The sequence below is a fragment of the Bos mutus genome, chromosome 7 (assembly GCF_027580195.1).
Source record: "Bos mutus isolate GX-2022 chromosome 7, NWIPB_WYAK_1.1, whole genome shotgun sequence".
NCBI lineage: Eukaryota > Metazoa > Chordata > Mammalia > Artiodactyla > Bovidae > Bos > Bos mutus.
In genome coordinates, this window is record NC_091623.1 from 99447948 (window position 1) to 99467353 (window position 19406).

Genomic DNA, 19406 nt, shown 5'->3' on the forward strand with positions numbered 1-19406 from the left:
TCTTAGTGCCTTGACCAGGGATCAAACCTGTGTCCCATGTAATGGGAGTATGGAGCCTTAGCCACTAGACCACCAGGGAAGTCCCAAAGCACATATTCTTAACTAAGATTATATTGCTTCCCAAACAAATATGAGTCAATATTTGGAGAGGCATGCAATGTCATTTATTATTATCTTTTGTAAGTGCTATGCTTTGGAATGGACTATAATACATCTGAAAGCAAAGCACTGGTGGAACAGTCTACTGCCTTCCCCCGGGGTTTTCATACCTATGTCTCCAGGCCCAAAAGACGAAAACAATGGTCATTTGGACAACTGTACCTGGACAATACGGTTTACAATCTAATGTCAGCAACCCTAGCAGATACTTTTGGCCTGTCAATAATAATAAGACTTATAGCAACAATTACATGCACTGCACTTTAGAACAGACTTTCATGTAAAAGACTTCAATTATGTGAACTGTACTGGGGCTAGTAACAGGTCCCACTTGACATGACATGAAACTAATGCTCGGGGTGGGGGGGTGGGGCTCTGCATCATTTGCCAATTATTTCTAGTTCTCCCCATTCTGGTTTTCAAGAGACAAGGTAACACTGTATTCCGTAATCTCTATGGTTCAAATCAGATCAGTCGCTCAGTCGTGTCCGACCCTTTGCGACCCATGAATCGCAGCACGCCAGGCCTATGGTTGCACACGGGTAAACGATGGCGAGGCAAAGTGACATAGGTGCCAATTCTGAGCTGGAATATTCAATTGCTGTAAATGCAAATCCTTAGGAATACATCTTTACTTCACTTCACCTTGACAGTTAACAACATTCCAAAATGGTGACTATCCTGTATCCTGTATACTTAGAACCCACTGAAGCAATGGTGCACCATCAGCTGACCACCATTCATGTATAGCTTGTATGTATGAATAAAAATAAACATGTATTGCTTTAAGTAACAGAAATGTTGGGGCTGTATGTTCAGTCAGTCAGTTAGTCAGTTCAATCGCTCAGTCGTGTCCGACTCTTCGCGACCCCATGAATCTCAGCACGCCAGGCCTCCCTGTCCATCACCAACTCCCGGAGTTCACTCAGACTCACGTCCAACAAGTCAGTGATGCCATCCAGCCATCTCATCCTCTGTCATCCCTTCTCCTCCTGCCCCCAATCCCTCCCAGCATCAGAATTTTTCCAATGAGTCAACTCTTCGCATGAGGTGGCCAAAGTACTGGAGTTTCAGCTTTAGCATCATTCCTTCCAAAGAAATCCCAGGGCTGATCTCCTTCAGAATGGACTGGTTGGATCTCCTTGCAGTCCAAGGGACTCTCAAGAGTCTTCTCCAACACCACAGTTTAAAAGCATCAATTCTTCGGTGCTCAACCAACTCTCACATCCATACATGACGACTGGAAAAACCATAGCCTTGACTAGACAGACCTTTGTTGGCAAAGTAATGTCTCTGTTTTTGAATATGCTATCTAGGTTGGTCATAACTTTTATTCCAAGGAGTAAGCGTCTTTTAATTTCATGGCTGCAGTCAACATCTGCAGTGATTTTGGAGCCCAGAAAAATAAAGTCTGACACTGTTTCCACTGTTTCCCCATCTATTTCCCACGAAGTGATGGGACCAGATACCTTGATCTTCGTTTTCTGAATGTTGAGCGTTAAGCCAACTTTTTCACTCTCAACTTTCACTTTCATCAAGAGGCTTTTGAGTTCCTCTTCACTTTCTGCCATAAGGGTGGTGTCATTTGCATATCTGAGGGTATTGATATTTCTCCCAGCAATCCTGATTCCAGCTTGTGCTTCTTCCAGTCCAGCGTTTCTCATGATGTACTCTGCATAGAAGTTAAATAAGCAGGGTGACAATATACAGCCTTCACATACTCCTTTTCCTATTTGGAACAAGTCTGTTGTTCCATGTCCAGTTCTAACTGTTGCTTCCTGATCTGCATACAAATTTATCAAGAGGCAGGTCAGGTGTTCTGGTATTCCAATCTCTTGAAGAATTTTCCACAGTTTATTGTGATCCACACAGTCAAAGGCTTTGGCATAGTCAATAAAGCAGAAATAGATGCTTTTCTGGAACTCTCTTGTTTTTTCGATGATCCAATAGATGCCAGCAATTTGATCTCTGGTTCCTCTGCCTTTTCTAAAACCAGCTTGAACATCTGGAAGTTCACGGTTCACGTATTGCTGAAGCCCGGCTTGGAGAATTTTGAGTATTACTTTACTAGCGTGTGAGATGAGTGCAATGGTGCAGTAGCTTGAGCACTCTTTGGCATTGCCTTTCTTTGGGATTGGAATGAAAACTGACCTCTTCCAGTCCTGTGGTCACTGCTGAGTTTTCCAAATTTGCTGGCATGTTGAGTGCAACACTTTCACAGCATCATCTTTCAGAATTTGAAATAGCTCAACTGGAATTTCATCACCTCCGTTAGCTTTGTTCATAGTGATGCTTTCTAAGGCCCACTTGACTTCACATTCCAGGATGTCTGGCTCTAGGTCAGTGATCACATCATCGTGATTATCTTGGTCATTAAGATCTTTTTTGTACAGTTCTTCTGTGTATTCTTGCCATCTCTTCTTACTATCTTCTGCTTCTGTTAGGTCCATACCATTTCTGTCCTTTATCAAGCCTATCTTTGCATGAAATGTCCCCTTGGTATCTCTGATTTTCTTGAAGAGATCTCTAGTCTTTCCCATTCTGTTGTTTTCTCTATTTCTTTGCATTGATCACTGAGGAAGGCTTTCTTATCTCTTCTTGCTATTCTTTGGAACTCTGCATTCAGATGCTTATATCTTTCCTTTTCTCCTTTGCTTTTCGCTTCTCTTCTTTTCACAGCTATTTGTAAGGCCTCCCCAGACAGCCATTTTGCTTTTTTGTGTTTCTTTTCCATGAGGATGGTCTTGATCCCTGTCTCCTGTACAATGTCACAAACCTCAGTCCATAGTCATCAGGTACTCTATCTATCAGATCTAGGCTCTTAAATCTATTTTTCACTTCCACTGTATAATCATAAGGGATTTGATTTAGGTCATACCTGAATGGTCTAGTGGTTTTCCCTACTTTTTCAATTTCAGTCTGAATTTGGCAATAAGGAGTTCATGATCTAAGCCACACTCAGCTCCTGGTCTTGTTTTTGTTGACTGTATAGAGCTTCTCTATCTTTGGCTGCAAAGAACATAATCAATCTGATTTCAGTGTTGACCATCTGGTGATGTCCATGTGTAGAGTCTTCTCTTGTGTTGTTGGAAGAGGTGTTTGTTATGACCAGTGCATTTTCTTGGGAAAACTCTATTAGTCTTTGCCCTGCTTCATTTCATATTCCAAGGCCAAATTTGCCTGTTACTCCAGGTGTTTCTTGACTTCCTACTTTTGCATTCCAGTCCCCTATAATGAAAAGGACATCTTTTTTGGGTGTTAGTTCTAAAAGGTCTTGTAGGTCTTCATAGAACCATTCAACTTCAGCTTCTTCAGCATTACTGGTTGGGGCATAGACTTGGATTACTGTGATATTGAATGGTTTGCGTTGGAAACGAACAGAGATCATTCTGTCATTTTTGAGATTGCATCCAAGTACTGCATTATGGACTCTTTTGTTGACTATGATGGCTACTCCATTTCTTCTGAGGGATTCCTGTCTGCAATAGTAGATATAATGGTCATCTGAGTTAATTTCACCCATTCCAGTCCATTTGAGTTCACTGATTCCTAGAATGTTGACATTCACTCTTGCCATCTCCTGTTTGACCACTTCCAATTTGCCTTCATTCATGGACCTGACATTCCAGGTTCCTATGTAGTATTGCTCTTTACAGCATCAGACCTTGCTTCTATCACCAGTCACATCCACAGCTGGGTATTGTTTTTGCTTTGGCTCCATCCCTTCATTCTTTCTGGAGTTATTTCTCCAGTGATCTCCAGTAGCATATTGGGCACCTACTGACTTGGGGAGTTCCTCTTTCAGTATCCTATCATTTTGCCTTTGCATACTGTTCATGGGGTTCTCAAGGCAAAAAAACTGAAGTGGTTTGCCATTCCCTTCTCCAGCGGACCACATTCTGTCAGAAAACGTCAATGCCTTTCTCCAAGCCTCAAAAGGGCTAAGGTCACTATTCCTTTCACTATTATTTTTCTTTGATTCATGGACTTTTTGCCTCGAAAGTAAAACAACATTTTCCCAGGAGCCAAAATATAAACCTAAGTGTAACCTGTTGATTACTAGGTCAGGAAGATCCCCTGCAGAAGGGACAGGCTACCCACTCCAGTATTCTTGGGCTTCCTTGGTGGCTCAAATGGTAAAGATTCCACCTGCAATGCAGGAGACCTGGGTTTGATCCCCAGGTTGGGAAGATCCCCTGTAGGAGAGCATGGCAACCCACTCCAGTATTCTTGCCTGGTGAATCCCCATGGACAGAGGAGCCTGGCGTGCTACAGCCCATGGGGTTGCAAAGAGTTGGACATGACTGAGCAACACAGCACAAGTACAAAGTGTAATCTGACTGATCTGAGTGTAATAATCTCTATTTTGGTGAAATACAGAAAGTTTGATATTTTCATTTATTCTATAACTGTGTCAAGTAGCCTATACTTAATCTCTTCTACTCTGAATTTTAGAATTTAAAGGAACAACATTCCCCACCCCTAGAGCAGGCAGAAAAATACTTCTCACCTTGAATAATCAATTTGTTGATCAAACAGGAAGTAGCAATTAAGTGGCAAGGACTGTAACACCACCCAGGGTGTGACATTGTGCTTTGAGAGCCTCTCAGAGCCAACCCTGACTTTGCATGACCTCACAGGAAAGGCGGAGAAATCAAACATTGCCTTATAAACATGACCCTTTCCTAGAGTATGGCTGATGCAGTTGTTGTGACCATCCTGAGTAACCTCTGCATCACAGCAGTCTCCATCATGAAGACCACTGGGGGTCTCCTTCTGCTCTGTGTAGTGGCCCATCTCTGCTCTTGCTCAGGTGAGTTAAGGGTAGATAGTGCCCTTAATAGCCATAAGCTTGTTCTCTGACATAGCCCCTCCTAGGATATGAACATCTCAGAGAAATGTCTGGTCATGTGGATTTAAAGGATACTAGTTTGTAATAGCGGAGAAGGCAATGGCAAGCCACTCCAGTACTCTTGCCTAGAAAATCCCATGGATGGAGGAGCCTGGTGGGCTGCAGTCCATGGGGTGGCTACGAGTCGGTCGCGACTGAGTGACTTCACTTTCACTTTTCACTTTCACACAATGGAGAAGGCAATGGCAACCCACTCCAGTGTTCTTGCCTGGAGAATCCCAAGGATGGCAGAGCCTGGTGGGCTGCTGTCTATGGGGTCGCACAGAGTCGGACATGACTGAAGCGATTTAGCAGCAGCAGCAGCAGCAGCAGTTTGTAATAGAAACAGCCCTGGCCTGGAAAGGGAGAATCTTAAGTCCCACTTGGAGTTGAAGGGTTTGAATCTAGAACATTCCCTTTCAAGGATTTTTATTTCCATTCATGGGACCAAAACCAAAAACACACACTCATTACTTTTTTCATAAGTCTACCATCTTATTGTGTGTGTTAGTCGCTTAGTCATATCTGACTCTTTGTGACCCTGTGGACTGTATCCCACCACATTCCTCTGGCCATGAAATTCTCCAGGCAAGAATACTGGAGTGGGTTGCCATTCCCTTCTTCAGGGGATCTTCACAACCCAGGGATTGAACCTGAGTCTCCTGCATTGCAGGCAGATTCTTTACCATGTGAGCCACTGGGGAAGCCCATTTTATTAGGACCTGGAAACTGCCGGTGTTATGAGATACTACTTCTCATCACAAAGATGCAGAAAAACTTGAATCTCTCTCCAAATTAATCCAGGAAAATAGGAAAAAAAATTATCCAAAACCCAGGAGTCAACAATTAAACTTTTATATAGTGAAAAATTACTTAAATAAAATTATAATACCTTAGAGATATTCTACTACTTTTCTTCATATCAATTAGGAGGGGGAGACTATCAAAGATGGTGCTTCAGGCTCTTAGAAATAGTGAGTGCAATACTTTTATTGCTATCTGATTTAAAACATTATCAGAGACACAATGAGCTCCAGAAAACATCCCGTGGTATATAAAGGGAGGAAATTTGGATAATTCTCTTACTTGAACCAAGGATTACCTAACACAGTGGCCATCTGGCTTCTTCAGAATACAGTTGGGTTTTGTGAAGGGACAGGGTAGGTGCTGAAACTAATTACCAGAGGAACCACAGAGTCTTATTCGACAGACTGACTTTACATTAATTAATGAGACCTCACAACTCTGCTTTATTTTTAACATTTCCAACTGAATCTCTCTTTCAGAAGCTGCTAGCCTGCCTTTGAAAACAGTGAGTATACTGAACCACAATTTAATTTGTTTAATTTCCTACTTAGTTTAATTTTATATTTACTGTATTTACTCAAAAACACTTGAGAAATACATATGAAAGGTTAATTCAGTATGCCTGTGGTGGGGTGAGTGGACAGGTGAAAGGCAAGGCAGCTGTAGGTAAGTTGCCTCTACTTTTCAGAAGGCAGCTGTAGAAATGTGATATACATATAAGCAAATAATCTAAGTGTAAAGAAAATGTTCCAGAATTTAAAAAAAGAGAGAGGGTACTTCTAGCTGAGAAGCTGGTGATGTCTCCATGGAAAAGGCAACATGTGAGAGGCAAAAGACAGTTACCTTGGTTAACAGCACAGATTCTGGATTCAAATCCCAGCCCTACCACTAGCTAGCTTTTATATTATACAAATTCCCTCTTTTTTTAAGCCCAGATCTCTCTCATCTATAAATAGGGGTAATAGTAGAACCTATCCACTTCAGTTTTCTGAAGATTAAACAAACAAACAAAAAATCCATGTAAGATTTAAGTTTAATGCCTGGCAAGGAAATACGCAGGAGCTGTTAACTGTGTGTACTAGTAGTAATAGAAGTGATACTGGTGGTACTAGCTTTTGTCAGTGTGTTCACAATATTATCAATAGAAGTAGCACACCAGTTTCAGAGTATAAGAGCTGGAACTTCCGGATGGTACTGTGCTTCCTGTCAGATAGAGGCCAGGGTAGCCTAGCTTAAGGATGAGGAGAAAAGCAGGACATTCTCTTGCGTATGTTGCAGGTGAACTGCAGCATTTACAAGAAGTACCCAGTGGTGGCCATCCCCTGCCCCATCACATACCTGCCTGTTTGTGGTTCTGACTACATCACCTATGGGAATGAATGCCACTTGTGTATTGAGAATTTGTGAGTATCTCATGGGAAGGAAAAAAAGCTAGGGCACCGTCCTTCACTGCAATCTTCTCCTCTTTCCACTAGAATGCTCAGCTCTCTAAAAACTGTACTTACGCACCAAGAGCGTCTGGGAGAGAGAAAACTTGCTGCCTCACAGTCGGATTAAGGATGAGCCACCTGCTCTGCCAGCTTGGACTGGTCCCTCCATGACAGAGCCTTTAATTCCCATCTGTCAGCTGAAAGTCTAACAAGACCAGAAGCCTTCAAATTACTGTCTCTAGAGCCCAGAGGTTCTGTAGAGGGAAGTTAGGAGTCACCCAAGAGGTTACAGAGTTCATTTGGGGAGGTCTCCAATTCGAACCAGCTTTGGACTCTTTTAAGTAGTGGAGCTCCACATAATTTCTTATTGGAAGAAATGTTTCTGAATCCCACACTAAAAAATAATTGAAAACTACTATCCTATCATGTAGAATAGAAGCCTTTTATCCTACTTCTCAGAGACTTAATGGCCAATAGATTATTCTTAGATAAACTGTGACCAGAAGGTCTTTATCCTCCTCAATTTCCTGGTGGCTGTAAATATCTGTAGCCTGAGGCAGTAGGGAGGATAAGGCTACCACAAAGATTTTTTTCTTCAATCTGAAATAAGGAATACAATAAAGTCCAAGCTGTCAGGACTTGGGCTAGAATCCTCATGGACATGCTTTAACTATTTTATTTGGCTTACTCAATGTTTTGGAAGGCAATATAATCAGGCAGAAGACACTTCTTTCATGCAAAATAGGCAACTCAGGAGTGGTAACAACCAGTTCCCTTTGCTCACTGTTAACTCTCTTTTAGACCCCTGGGTTTTGGCCACTTAGCTCTTGTGTTTTTCTTTTTTTTTTTTTCCCCATCTTTGTGATTATCTTAACAAGTTAAAATATCACATTAGGGCCTGAGCCCAGAATGATATGTCTACACACTGATTCCTACTCAGGGGCTTTTATTTCACAGAAGGGAAGATTCTCTAATGTGCACAGACACTGGGCCCTCAACCTAGAAAACAGCTTGCATCCAAGGACACTGAAGAGGACGCGTGGTGGATGTTCCCCTTACTAGCGCAGGGCCCAGCCTCACCACGGGCCCTGCGGACCAGGAAAGCCCGAGGGGCCGGCCACCCCAACTTCCCTTGCCAGAGGTTCTCCTTCTTTGCTGGTTTAAGACACTGGGTGATTAGTCTGGGCTCTAGGATCGGTAGAGGGAGCAGGTGGGATGAAAATATCACTGGACTAGGGACATTCTGCTACTCGCTCTGTCAGAAACTGCCTGTAGCAAGGACACTCCTTTTTAAGGACTCATTTTCCTCATGTGTAAAATTAGGCTATGGCTGCAATCTCTGTAGTTCCTTTCAGCTCTAAGATAATGTAAATTTTCCTCCTGTGTTAATGATCCTCTTAATTGTGTCTTCCCATAGGAAGAGTTATGGAAAAGTTCAGTTTCTTCATGAAGGAGTATGTTAACTTCCCTACAGATGTGGATACAGAGCAAGGATATCATCGTTGCCATCATCATCATTCCTGGTTCCAGGAGGGGGGAACTGGTAGGGAGGGGGCAGAGACAGACCCAGAGTCATCTTTGTTGGGTGGGGAAAGTTGTGCTCTCCTTCAGACTTCTGTCTCACTGACTGACAAATACATGTCAAAATAAACTAAAAAGTACAACGAAATTGTAACAGCTCATTGTTGAGTTCTAAGCATCAAAATAATTACACTTATTAAAAACTTTGCAGAACTACTATCTACCTAGTAACTTCAATAGATCAAAAGATAAAAACCTACTTTAAATGGAACATAAGGAGCAACATATGTGCAATGCCTACTGTGGTTGTTCAGTCACTGAGTCAAGTCCGAATCTTTGTGTCCCCATGGACTACACCCCACCAGTCTTCTCTGCCCATGGGGTTCCCCAGGCGAGAATACTGGAGTGGGCTGCCATTTCCTTCTCCAGGAGATCTTCCCAGACCAGGGATCAACCTCACATCTCTTGCACTGGCAGGTGGATTCTTTACCACTGAGCCACCAAGGAAGCCCTTTGTAATGCCTATAGCACAGTCATAAATATTTTCAGGAATGACATGGCTTCACAACTACAAATTTATTTCATAAACACATTTTATAGCAAAAATTATCAAAATAAACCACTGAACTCTCTGACATAGCTTAAACAATCTAACTTATTCCTAAGGTTTTTAAAAAGTATATGTTTAAAATAAATTGACAAAAATTTTTAATTTGCAATAGGGACCCTATTTCGGCAATTAATTTCCTAATTGTTCTAATGAAACTCTAATTCCTAATTGAGTCTTCTTTACTTGACATACCAGTCTGTTTTAACAAGGATGCTGTGTGATTCTACTCAGAGAGGAAGGAACAGTTGCAAATCCTACTTCAAATTTAACACAGCTCTGAACCATCTTTATCATTTTAACTATCAATCTAATTGTGCCACAAACATCAGCTATTCCATATTAATAAATCCTGACCCATGATTTTAGATTCTCAATCCCCTAATTCTAATGTTAAATGCCTAATTTATCCATAATCCTAGATAGTTCATAGTGCTTAATTCAAATCTAATATTTCTCAGTCTTTGATCTTCGTGACACACCTTCTCAACCAAATTGTAAACATGAAGAACCAGTGTCTAAATGCACAAAAGAGAAGAAACCCTGGTCCAGAAATGCTGAGTAGTGAATAAAAACAAAACCTCATCATTTCTCCTTTCTTTTCATTTCCCTTTTCCTCTCTCTCAAATAGTTTTCCTTTTCTCTATACTATTTTTTTCTTTTTCTATATAGTCCTTCCCTGTTATCTCTTATTGCAAACTTTTCCTAACTTTTCCTTAAATTCATTACCTTTTCCTCACTTTCTATAGTTTCTATAAGCATCTTTTATTTATTCAAAGCCTTCCAGCCTCCATATCTCAAGGTCTGACTATACATCCCTTTGTAGCAATCGTCAGATAAGCACATATGCCCGTATAAACACTTGGGGAAATTTTAAGTTATTAGACATTTGTCTCAAAATGAAGAGACCTGGGGACTCACTTCCAAAATGTCTACCACGTATATTATTCTACAGTCAAATCCTTATCTAGGCTTATAGCCTAATTGATAGCTTACACCTCAACATTTAAAAATAAATTCTAATTTCATATAAACCCAAAATTCACCTTACATCTAAATCCCAATTTTTACCTTTCACAACTGCTCTATAGCATAAGGCTTAACCACTCCCTTCAAAGGCCAACTCTTTATTCTATCATTTAAATCAAAATTCAAAACAAATCTTTAACATTAATCTTCATGCAATTCATTTCATATAAATGAATCTGAGAACCAACACCGAACTCAGTCCTAAACTTTAAAAACTGTAATCCTAATGTTTTGCTGTCTCTGGGTCTTACTTCTATTCATCGATTGAACTGAAATGCCTATGTTTATATGCATGTTGCACTCTGCGTATGTGTGATTACGTCATGGGAAACTACAATCTCACTGTATGCTAGTAACTACATAGGTGTATGTTCACATGTGACTCTCTTTATAGATGACCAGGTCATGACTGGTGGCCCCAGTAACCTGACCTTAAGAACTGTGTTTGAAAGTCAATATGTACAAAAATATAGTGAGTTAACTCATTTTCAGTTAATAAACATGTAGATTGTTTCATTTAGTATCTTATTGTTGACTATTTACACTATGACAAATCAGTTCCTGTTGTTGGTTTCCCCAAGTAATGAAAGGCTAAAACTGAATTAAAGTAAAAAGCTAAACCACAAACTAACAGAAAAAATAAAACATGGCTAAGGAATTTATAACACTTGTTATAAATGTTTTGTCATAATCATTTATAACAAAATAATTTTTCAGCCTGAACTGTTGTTTTGATCCAGTTGCTTTGAGTTAAATGATTTCAAACCAGTTCTGTGCCTCTGTGACAAGCTGCTTCTATTGAGGCTTAATTGAGTTTGCCCAATGGCACCCCACTCCAGTACTCTTGCCTGGAAAATCCCATAGACAGAGGAGCTTCGTGGGATGTAGTCCAAGGGGTCACTACTAGTCGGATATGACTGAGTGACTTCACTTTCACTTTTCACTTTCATGCATTGGAGAAGGAAATGGCAACCCACTCCAGTGTTCTTGCCTGAAGAATCCCAGGGATGGGGGAGTCTGGTGGGCTGCTGTCTATGGGATAGCACAGAGTTGGACACAACTGAAGCAACTTAGCAGCAGCAGCAACTCACTGCATGTCTCAGTCTGGATCTCCTTTTGGTTATTAGTTTGTGGCTATAAAGCTGACAATAGTATCCTTCCTAACAATCTTATTTGTTTCCTACCATGTCTACAAGCAGTCTCACAGAGTTGCCTGAGAGGTGGGGCAAGCAAATGGGTTCTTCATGTTCCACAGTTATTCTGCCTGTACCAGTGAAGACACGATGCACTTGACTTCCTTAAGCCAATGACCTGGACCTCTTTGTTCTTTGGAAACTTTGTGGAAGAATGGATCAGTCTTGCCCCCATACTTGGGGCTCTGGATTATCTCTGGTTCAGGAAAGCCAGACATCCAATCATAAATGTAAACGTCAAATCAGTTCAGTTCAGTCACTCAGTCGTGCCCGACTCTGTGACCCCATGAACCGCAGCACACCAGGCCTCCCTGTCCATCACCAACTGCCAGAGTCTACCCAAACCCATGTCCATTGAGTTGGTGATGCCATCCAACCATCTCATCCTCTGTCATCCCCTTCCCCTCCTGCCCTCAATCCCTCCCAGCATCAGGGTCTTTTAAAATGAGTCAGCTCTTGCATCAGGTGGCCAAAGTATTGCAGTTTCAGCTTTAGCATCAGTCCTTCCAATGAACACCCAGGACTGATCTACTTTAGGATGAACTGGTTGGATCTCCTTGCAGTCCAAGGGACTCTCAAGAGTCTTCTCCAACACCACAGTTCAAAAGGATCAATTCTTCGGCGCTCAGCTTTCTTTATAGTCCAACTCTCACATCCATACATGACCAGTGGAAAAACCACAGCCTTGCCTAGACGAAACTTTGCGGAAGTTTTTAATATGCTTTTTAATATGCTGTCTAGGTTGGTCATAACTTTCCCTCCAAGGAGTAAGCGTCTTTTAATTTCATGGCTGCAATCACCATCTACAGTGATTTTGCAGCCCCCCAAAATAAACTTTGTCACTGTTTCCATTGTTTCCCCATCTATTTGCCATGAAGTGATGGGACCAGATACCATGATCTTAGTTTTCTGAATGTTGAACTTTAAACCAACTTTTTCACTCTCCTCTTTCACGTTCATCAAGAGGCTCTTTAGTTCTTCTTCACTTTCTGCCATAAGGGTGGTGTCATCTGCATATCTGAGGTTCTTGATATTTCTCCCGGCAATCTTGATTCCAGCTTGTGCTTCCTCCAGCCCAGCATTTCTCATGATGTAGTCTGCATATAAGTTAAGTAAGCAGGGTGACAATATACAGCCTTGACATACTGCTTTTCCTATTTTAAATTTATTTAAAAAATTTTAAATTTCAAGTTTAGGCCTTGGCAAAGACATAATTTTATTTAGTTTTACTCGCTTCTCTGTACTTGTCAACATTTGCGTCACTGAGGTCTTTATCATCCTCATCATCACTGTCTTCATTATAAAACTCCACCAAGCAACTCAGGAGAACACAAGGAAACTTTAAACAGAAGACTGTGTGTTTACCCCAACGTGAACTTTTACCAGGTGTGTAGCTGTGGGTAGGTACTCCAGGTGTGCAGTATCTTTTCCTTTACTGTTTAACATATATTGTGAGAATCAGATGAGATATGCATGTGAACATGTTTTGTAAATTATAAAGTCTTATAGAAGTGAAAATGGATGATTATAATGTGTATCCCCATTCTTCTCCATCACTTACAAAGGCATAAAAATATATACTACATTCTTTTGGAATACGCTTGCCATGTTAAATACTCATGACCAGTAAATGCTCATGTATTTTTCTTGGTTTGAGAAATGGTAACATTTCTGTTCATTAGAAATTGATACTAGGAAGAGAAAAGGAGAATGTGTAGTTTAAACATGTAAGATTGCACACATTTACTTATATAGTTTGCCCCATTTGAACATGGCCTCACTTAAAACAATAGCATGAGCAAAACCGCAATAAAAATGATATTTGCATAATCTCAAGGAATATCACTACAAAATATTTATTAATTTTTAAACTAAAAAGAGTAACTTAATAGTGGATAACCTGGAAGTTATTACCAGCTTACTCAAGTGATTAAAGTTAGCATTGTTAGTGATGAGGCAAATCAACATCATGTATGTGCACATCAGGGGTGGGTCCCAGTGTCCAGCACCTGGGAAGGAGTACTCAGAGGTCCCTTTCTAGGCAGGAGCACTCAAGTTCCACCCAACTAATACCACATTTTGGAGCCAGATCTAGGGTCAAGAGATCCTGGGGGAGCTCTAAACAAAGGCATGCCAGGTCCGAAGAAGAAGCAAAACCATCTTCATTCCTGGAGCTACAATGCCGAGCAGTAGTCTGGGACAAACACAATGGAGAAAGGGACACAAACTTTGGTTGCATCTGGACAGAACCACAAATGCAGTCCATAAGTTCACTTTGACCACGTGGGCCTCACTCGCTTCAGTGTTCACCTCCTTGGCGACAGAACACACAAAGGCAACAGATCCTTAGTGAACCTGACCCTCAGGGCTTCTACTCTAAAAACTGGGGAGGAGATATCACCATCAACAGGGCTGTGACAGCCATGGAGCAAAGAGGAGACCCCTTCCATTATCCAGTTCAGGTTCTGGTTACTGTACCATCACACCTTTTATAAAGGAGATAAAAACCAGCACATGCTGAGGAAAGAAGGGGGTGGCATCCATACCAAAACAGCCCTGGCACTGAAAACACCAGACTCACACAGTCTACACAGGGATAGTCCCACATTAAAACATCCCTTGAAGACCACAGTAGATAACTGTTTCCCATAAACTCAAGGAGACAACGAACGTTAAGTAACATGAAAAAGTAGAGAAACTATTTCCAATTAAAAGAATAGAGAAATCCCTTGAAAGAACAAATGGTTAAACAGACCTCTCAAGTCTACCAGACCCCAAGTTCAAAAAGGAGGTAGTAAAAATGATGAAAAAATAAGAAAGATTATCAATAACAATGCAGATCAGTGTAACAAGGAACTAGAAACTATAAAGGAACCAATCATAATTACACAAGTCAGTTGCAAAGATAAAAACCAAAATAAAAGGAATGAATATCAGACTAACATAGAAGAATAAATAAGTGATCTGGAAGACAGAATAATGGAAATACTTCATCAGAGCACCAGACAGAAAAACAAATAAAAAGAAAATAAAAGCAACATATGAGATGTATGGGATAATATAAAGGTGTGTGAACCTATGTAAAATTAAGATTCCAGAAGAAGGAGAAGAGAGTATCAAAAATATATTTGGAGAAATTATGGTTGAAAACTTTCCAAACCTAAAAGAAAACAGATATCCAGGTACAAGAATCAGAGGGTCCCAAACAAGATGAACAGACCCACACCAAAACATAATTGAAGTGGGAAAACTCAGAGAGATAATTCTAAAGGCACCAAGAGGAAAACAAAGAGTAAGTTACAAGGGAAGCTTCATAAGGTTATCAGCTGATTTCTCTGCAGAAAATGTGTAGGCCAGAAGGGAGAGGTATGACCAATTGAAGTGCTGAAAGGGAAAAATCTGTAACCTAGAATACTCTATTCAGTAAAATTATCATTTATAACAAAAGAGAGATAAAAAATTTCTTAGAGAAGCAAAAACTAAAAGAATACAACAGTACTAAACCTAACAGCAAGTATTTAAAGGTCTTCTCTAAATGGAGAAGAAACAAAAAATTATAGGAAAGGAAAAAATACAACAGGAGAGGCAAATATATGAAAGGATTGAAGATTATTACATAACCCAGTAGATTAGGAAACCATCAAAAATTTTATAAAAGCAATTTTAAATTATAAAACTATAATCAATAGCAAAAGGATAAACAAGAACATGTAAAATAGAACATCAAAATTGTAATGTGAAGATGGGAGAAAAAAATGCAGATCTTTTAGAATGTGTCTGAACCTATATGACTATCAAGCTAAAACAAGCAGATATAGTTATGAGTTAACATACTTGAAAACCAGGGTACTGTTAGCCGCTTACTCGTTAGTCGCTCAGTCTGACTCTTTGTGACCTCATGGAATGTAGCCCTAGGCTACTCTATACACAGGATTTCTCAGGCAAGAATACTGGAGTGGGTTGCCAGAAGTTAAGTAAACAGGGTGACAAAATACAGCCTTGATGTACTCTTTTCCTGATTTGGAACCAGTGCATTATTCCATGTCCAGTTCTAACTGTTGTTTCTTGACCTGCATACAGATTTCTCAGGAGGCAGGTTAGGTGGTCTGGTATTCCCATCTCTTTAAATTTTTCAGAGTTTGTTGTGATCCATACAGTCAAAGGCCTTGGTATAGTCAATAAAGCAGAAGTAGATGCTGAAACTCAATACTTTAGCCACCTCGTGCGAAGAGCTGACTCATTGGAAAAGACTCTTTTGCTGGGAGGGATTGGGGGCAGGAGGAGAAGGGGACGACAGAGGATGAGATGGTTGGATGGCATCACCGACTCAATGGACATGAGTTTGTGTGAACTCCAGGATTTGGTGATGGACAGGGAGGCCTGGCGTGCTGCAATTCATGGGGTCACAAAGAGTCGGACACACCTGAGTGACTGAACTGAGATGTTTTTCTGGAACTCTCTTGTTTTTTCGATGATCCAATAGATGCTGGCAGTTTGATCTCTGATTCCTCTGCCTTTTCGAAATCCAGTTTGAACATCTGGAAATTCTCAGTTCACATACTGGTTGAAGCCTCAATAGGAGAATTTTGAGCATTACTTTGCTAGCGTGAGAGGTGAGTGCAATTGTGCAGTAGTTTGAGCACTCTTTGGCATTGCCTTTCTGAAAGGCAACTGAAAACTGACCTTTTCCAGTCCTGTGGCCACTGCCAAGTTTTCCAAATTTGCTGGCATATTGAGTGCAGCACTTTCAGAGCATCATTTTTTAGGATTTGAAATAGTCAGCTGGAATTCCATCGCCTCCACTAGCTTTGTTCATAGAGATGCTTCCTAAGGCCCATTTGACTTTGGGACTCCAGGATGTCTGGCTCTAGGTGAGTGATCATACCATTGTGGTCATCTGGGTCATGAAGATCTTTTTTGTATAGTTTTTCTGTGTATTGTGCCACCTCTTCTTAATATCTTCTGCTTCTCTTAGGTTCATACCATTTCTGTCCTTTATTGTGCCCATCTTTGCATGAAATGTTCCCTTGGTATCTTTAATTTTCTTCAAGAGATCTCTAGTGTTTCCCATTCTATTGTTTTCCTCTATTTCTTTGCATTGATCACTGAGGAAGGCTTTCTTTTCTCTCCTTGCTATTCTTTGGGACTCTGCATTCAAATGGGTGTATCTTTGCTTTTCTCCTTTGCCTTTCATATCTCTTCTTTTCTCAGCTATTTGTAAGGCCTCCTCAGACAACCATTTTGCCTTTTTGCATTTCTTTTTCTTGGGGATGGTCTTGATCACTGCCTCCTGTACAATGTCAGGAATCTCTGTCCATAGATCTTCAGGCACTCTGTCTATCAGATCTAATCCCTTGAATCTGTTTGTCACTTCCACTGTATAACTGTGAGGGATTCCCTGGTAGCTCAGAGGTTAAAGCGTCTGCCTGGAATGTGGGAGACCCGGGTTTGATCCCTGGGTCGGGAAGATCCCCTGGAGAAGGAAATGGCAACCCACTCCAGTACTCTTGCCTGGAGAATCCCATGGAGGGAGTGTGTGTGTGCTACAGTCCCTGGTGTGCTACAGTCCATGGGGTCGCAAAGAGTAGGACACAACTTAGCAACTTCACTTTAATAGTCTAGTGGTTTTCCTTTCTTTCTTCAATTTAAGTCTGAATTTTGCAATAAGGAGTTCATGATCTGAGCCACAGTTGTTTTTGCTGACTTTACAGGGCTTCTCCATCTTGGAAGCTTTTCTTTCAGTGCTTATTCTTTTGCCTTTTCATACTGTTCATGGTGTTCTCAAGGCAAAAATACTAAAGTAGTTTGCCAATCTCTTCTCCAGCGGACCCCGTTTTGTCAGAACTCTCCACTTTGACCTGTCCATCTTGGGTGGCCCCATATAGCATGGCTCATAGTTTCACTGAATTAGACAAGGCTGTGATCCATGTGATCAGTTTGGTTGTTTTTCTGTGATTGTGGTTTCCATTCTGTCTGCCCTCTGATGAATAAGGATAAGAGGCTTATGGAAGCTTTCTGATGGGAGAGACTGTGGGAGAAACTGGGTGCTCAGTAAAATTTTAATCCAATTTTCTATTGATGGGCTGTGTCCCCTCCCTGTTGTTTGGCCTGAGGCCAAACTGTCGACCCATACCTCCACTGGAGACTCCTGGACACTCACAGGCAAGTCTGGCTCAGTCTCCCACTGTCCTCCAAAGTCAAATTCCTTGCGGGTTCTCAGTCCCTTTGCCAGATCCCCAGGTTGGGAGATCTGTTGTGGGTCCTAGAAGTTTCTTAACAGTCCAAGAATTTCTTTGGTATAATTGTTCTGCAGTTTGTGGGTCGTCTGCTCTGTGGCTCTATGGTGGGGCTAATGGCGACCTCCTCCAAGAGAGCTTATGCCACACACTTGGTGACCCAGGTCTGCTGCACACAGAGTCCCATCCCTGCAACAGGCCACTGCTGACCTGTGCTGCCACAGGAGACACTCAAACACTCAAAGGCAGTCTCTCTGGGGTCTCTAGGCCCTGGTGCACATGTTTTGTTTGAGCCTTCTGAACACTCTGATGGGTATGGGGTTTGATTCTAAATGTGATTTCGCCCCTCCTATCATCTTGTTGCGGCTTCTCCTTTGCCTTTGGACACGGGGTATCTTTTTTTGGTGGGATCCAACAGTCTCCCATCAACGGCTGTTCAGCAGCGAGTTGCAGTTTTGGAGTTCTCACAGGAGAAGATGAGCGCACGATCCTAATACTCTGCCATCTTGTTGGTGCTATGAAGGAAGCTCTATCTTTGTAGCCCCTGGCAATCATTAACCTGACTTTTCTCTATAGATTCACTATTCTTGACATTATACTAAAACAGAATCATAAAGTATGTGACCTTTTGTCTATAAGATTATTCCATGGTATAGCATGTATCAGGACCTTATCCTTTTTACTGAATAATATTATATTCTACAGATGTAGTGCATTTAATCATCCATCAGTTGATGACTAGTTGGATTATTTCCAATTTGGGGCCTTTATGTATAAAGCTGCTATGAACATTAATGTCTTTAGTGGATATATGTTTTTAATTCTCTTGGGAAAATACCTAGGAATGGAACTGTTAAGTCATATGGTAACTCTACATTTAACTTTTTGAGGAATTACCAAACTATTTCACAAAGCAGCTACAACATTTTATAATATATTCCCACCAGCAATGTATGAGAGTTCCAACATTTTCACATCCATACCAACAACTTGTCTGTCTGTTTTCTTAATTTTAGTCATCTTAATGGATAGGACATAGTATCTCTTTTTGGTTTTGATTTGTCTTTACCTAATAACTAATGACAATGAGCATATTTTCATGTTTTGTTTTGGAAAATATCTATTCAAACCCTCTGCTTTGTTTTTAAATAAATTATTTGGTCATTGTAAGCTGCAAATGTAATTTTTTAAAATATACTCTAGATACTATTTCCTTATCAGATATATAATTTTCAACTATTTTCTCCCATTCTGTGGTCTCTCCTTTTAAATGCAAAAGTCTTTAATTTTTATGATATCCAAATTATCTATTTCCTCTTTTGTTTCTTATAATTTAGTGTCATATCTAAAAAACCATCACCTAATCAAAGGTCACAAAGATGAACACCTATATTTTCTTCTAAGAATTCTATAGTTTTAGCTCTCACATTTATGTATTTAAAGTTAATTTATGTTATGATTTTTAACACAAAATGAGGTGGGGGTCCAATCTCATTTGTTTTGTATGTGAATATCCAGTTGTCCCAAAGTTTT

At 40.6% G+C, this 19406-nt stretch overlaps 1 protein-coding gene and 1 non-coding gene across 2 annotated transcripts in view; one reads left to right on the top strand and one right to left on the bottom strand.

The window, feature by feature from the left end:
• LOC102270211 (uncharacterized) overlaps positions 1-19406 on the bottom strand; it is a 162024-nt gene that overhangs the window by 82223 nt on the left and 60395 nt on the right. The gene's annotated exons all lie outside the window — the stretch shown is intronic.
• On the top strand, positions 4912-8750 carry SPINK7 (serine peptidase inhibitor Kazal type 7). The gene is made up of 4 exons (XM_005902582.3): positions 4912-4972; positions 6337-6362; positions 7136-7260; positions 8705-8750. The coding sequence occupies exons 1-4, from the start codon at positions 4912-4914 to the stop codon at positions 8748-8750; spliced, it is 258 nt and encodes an 85-aa protein (XP_005902644.1).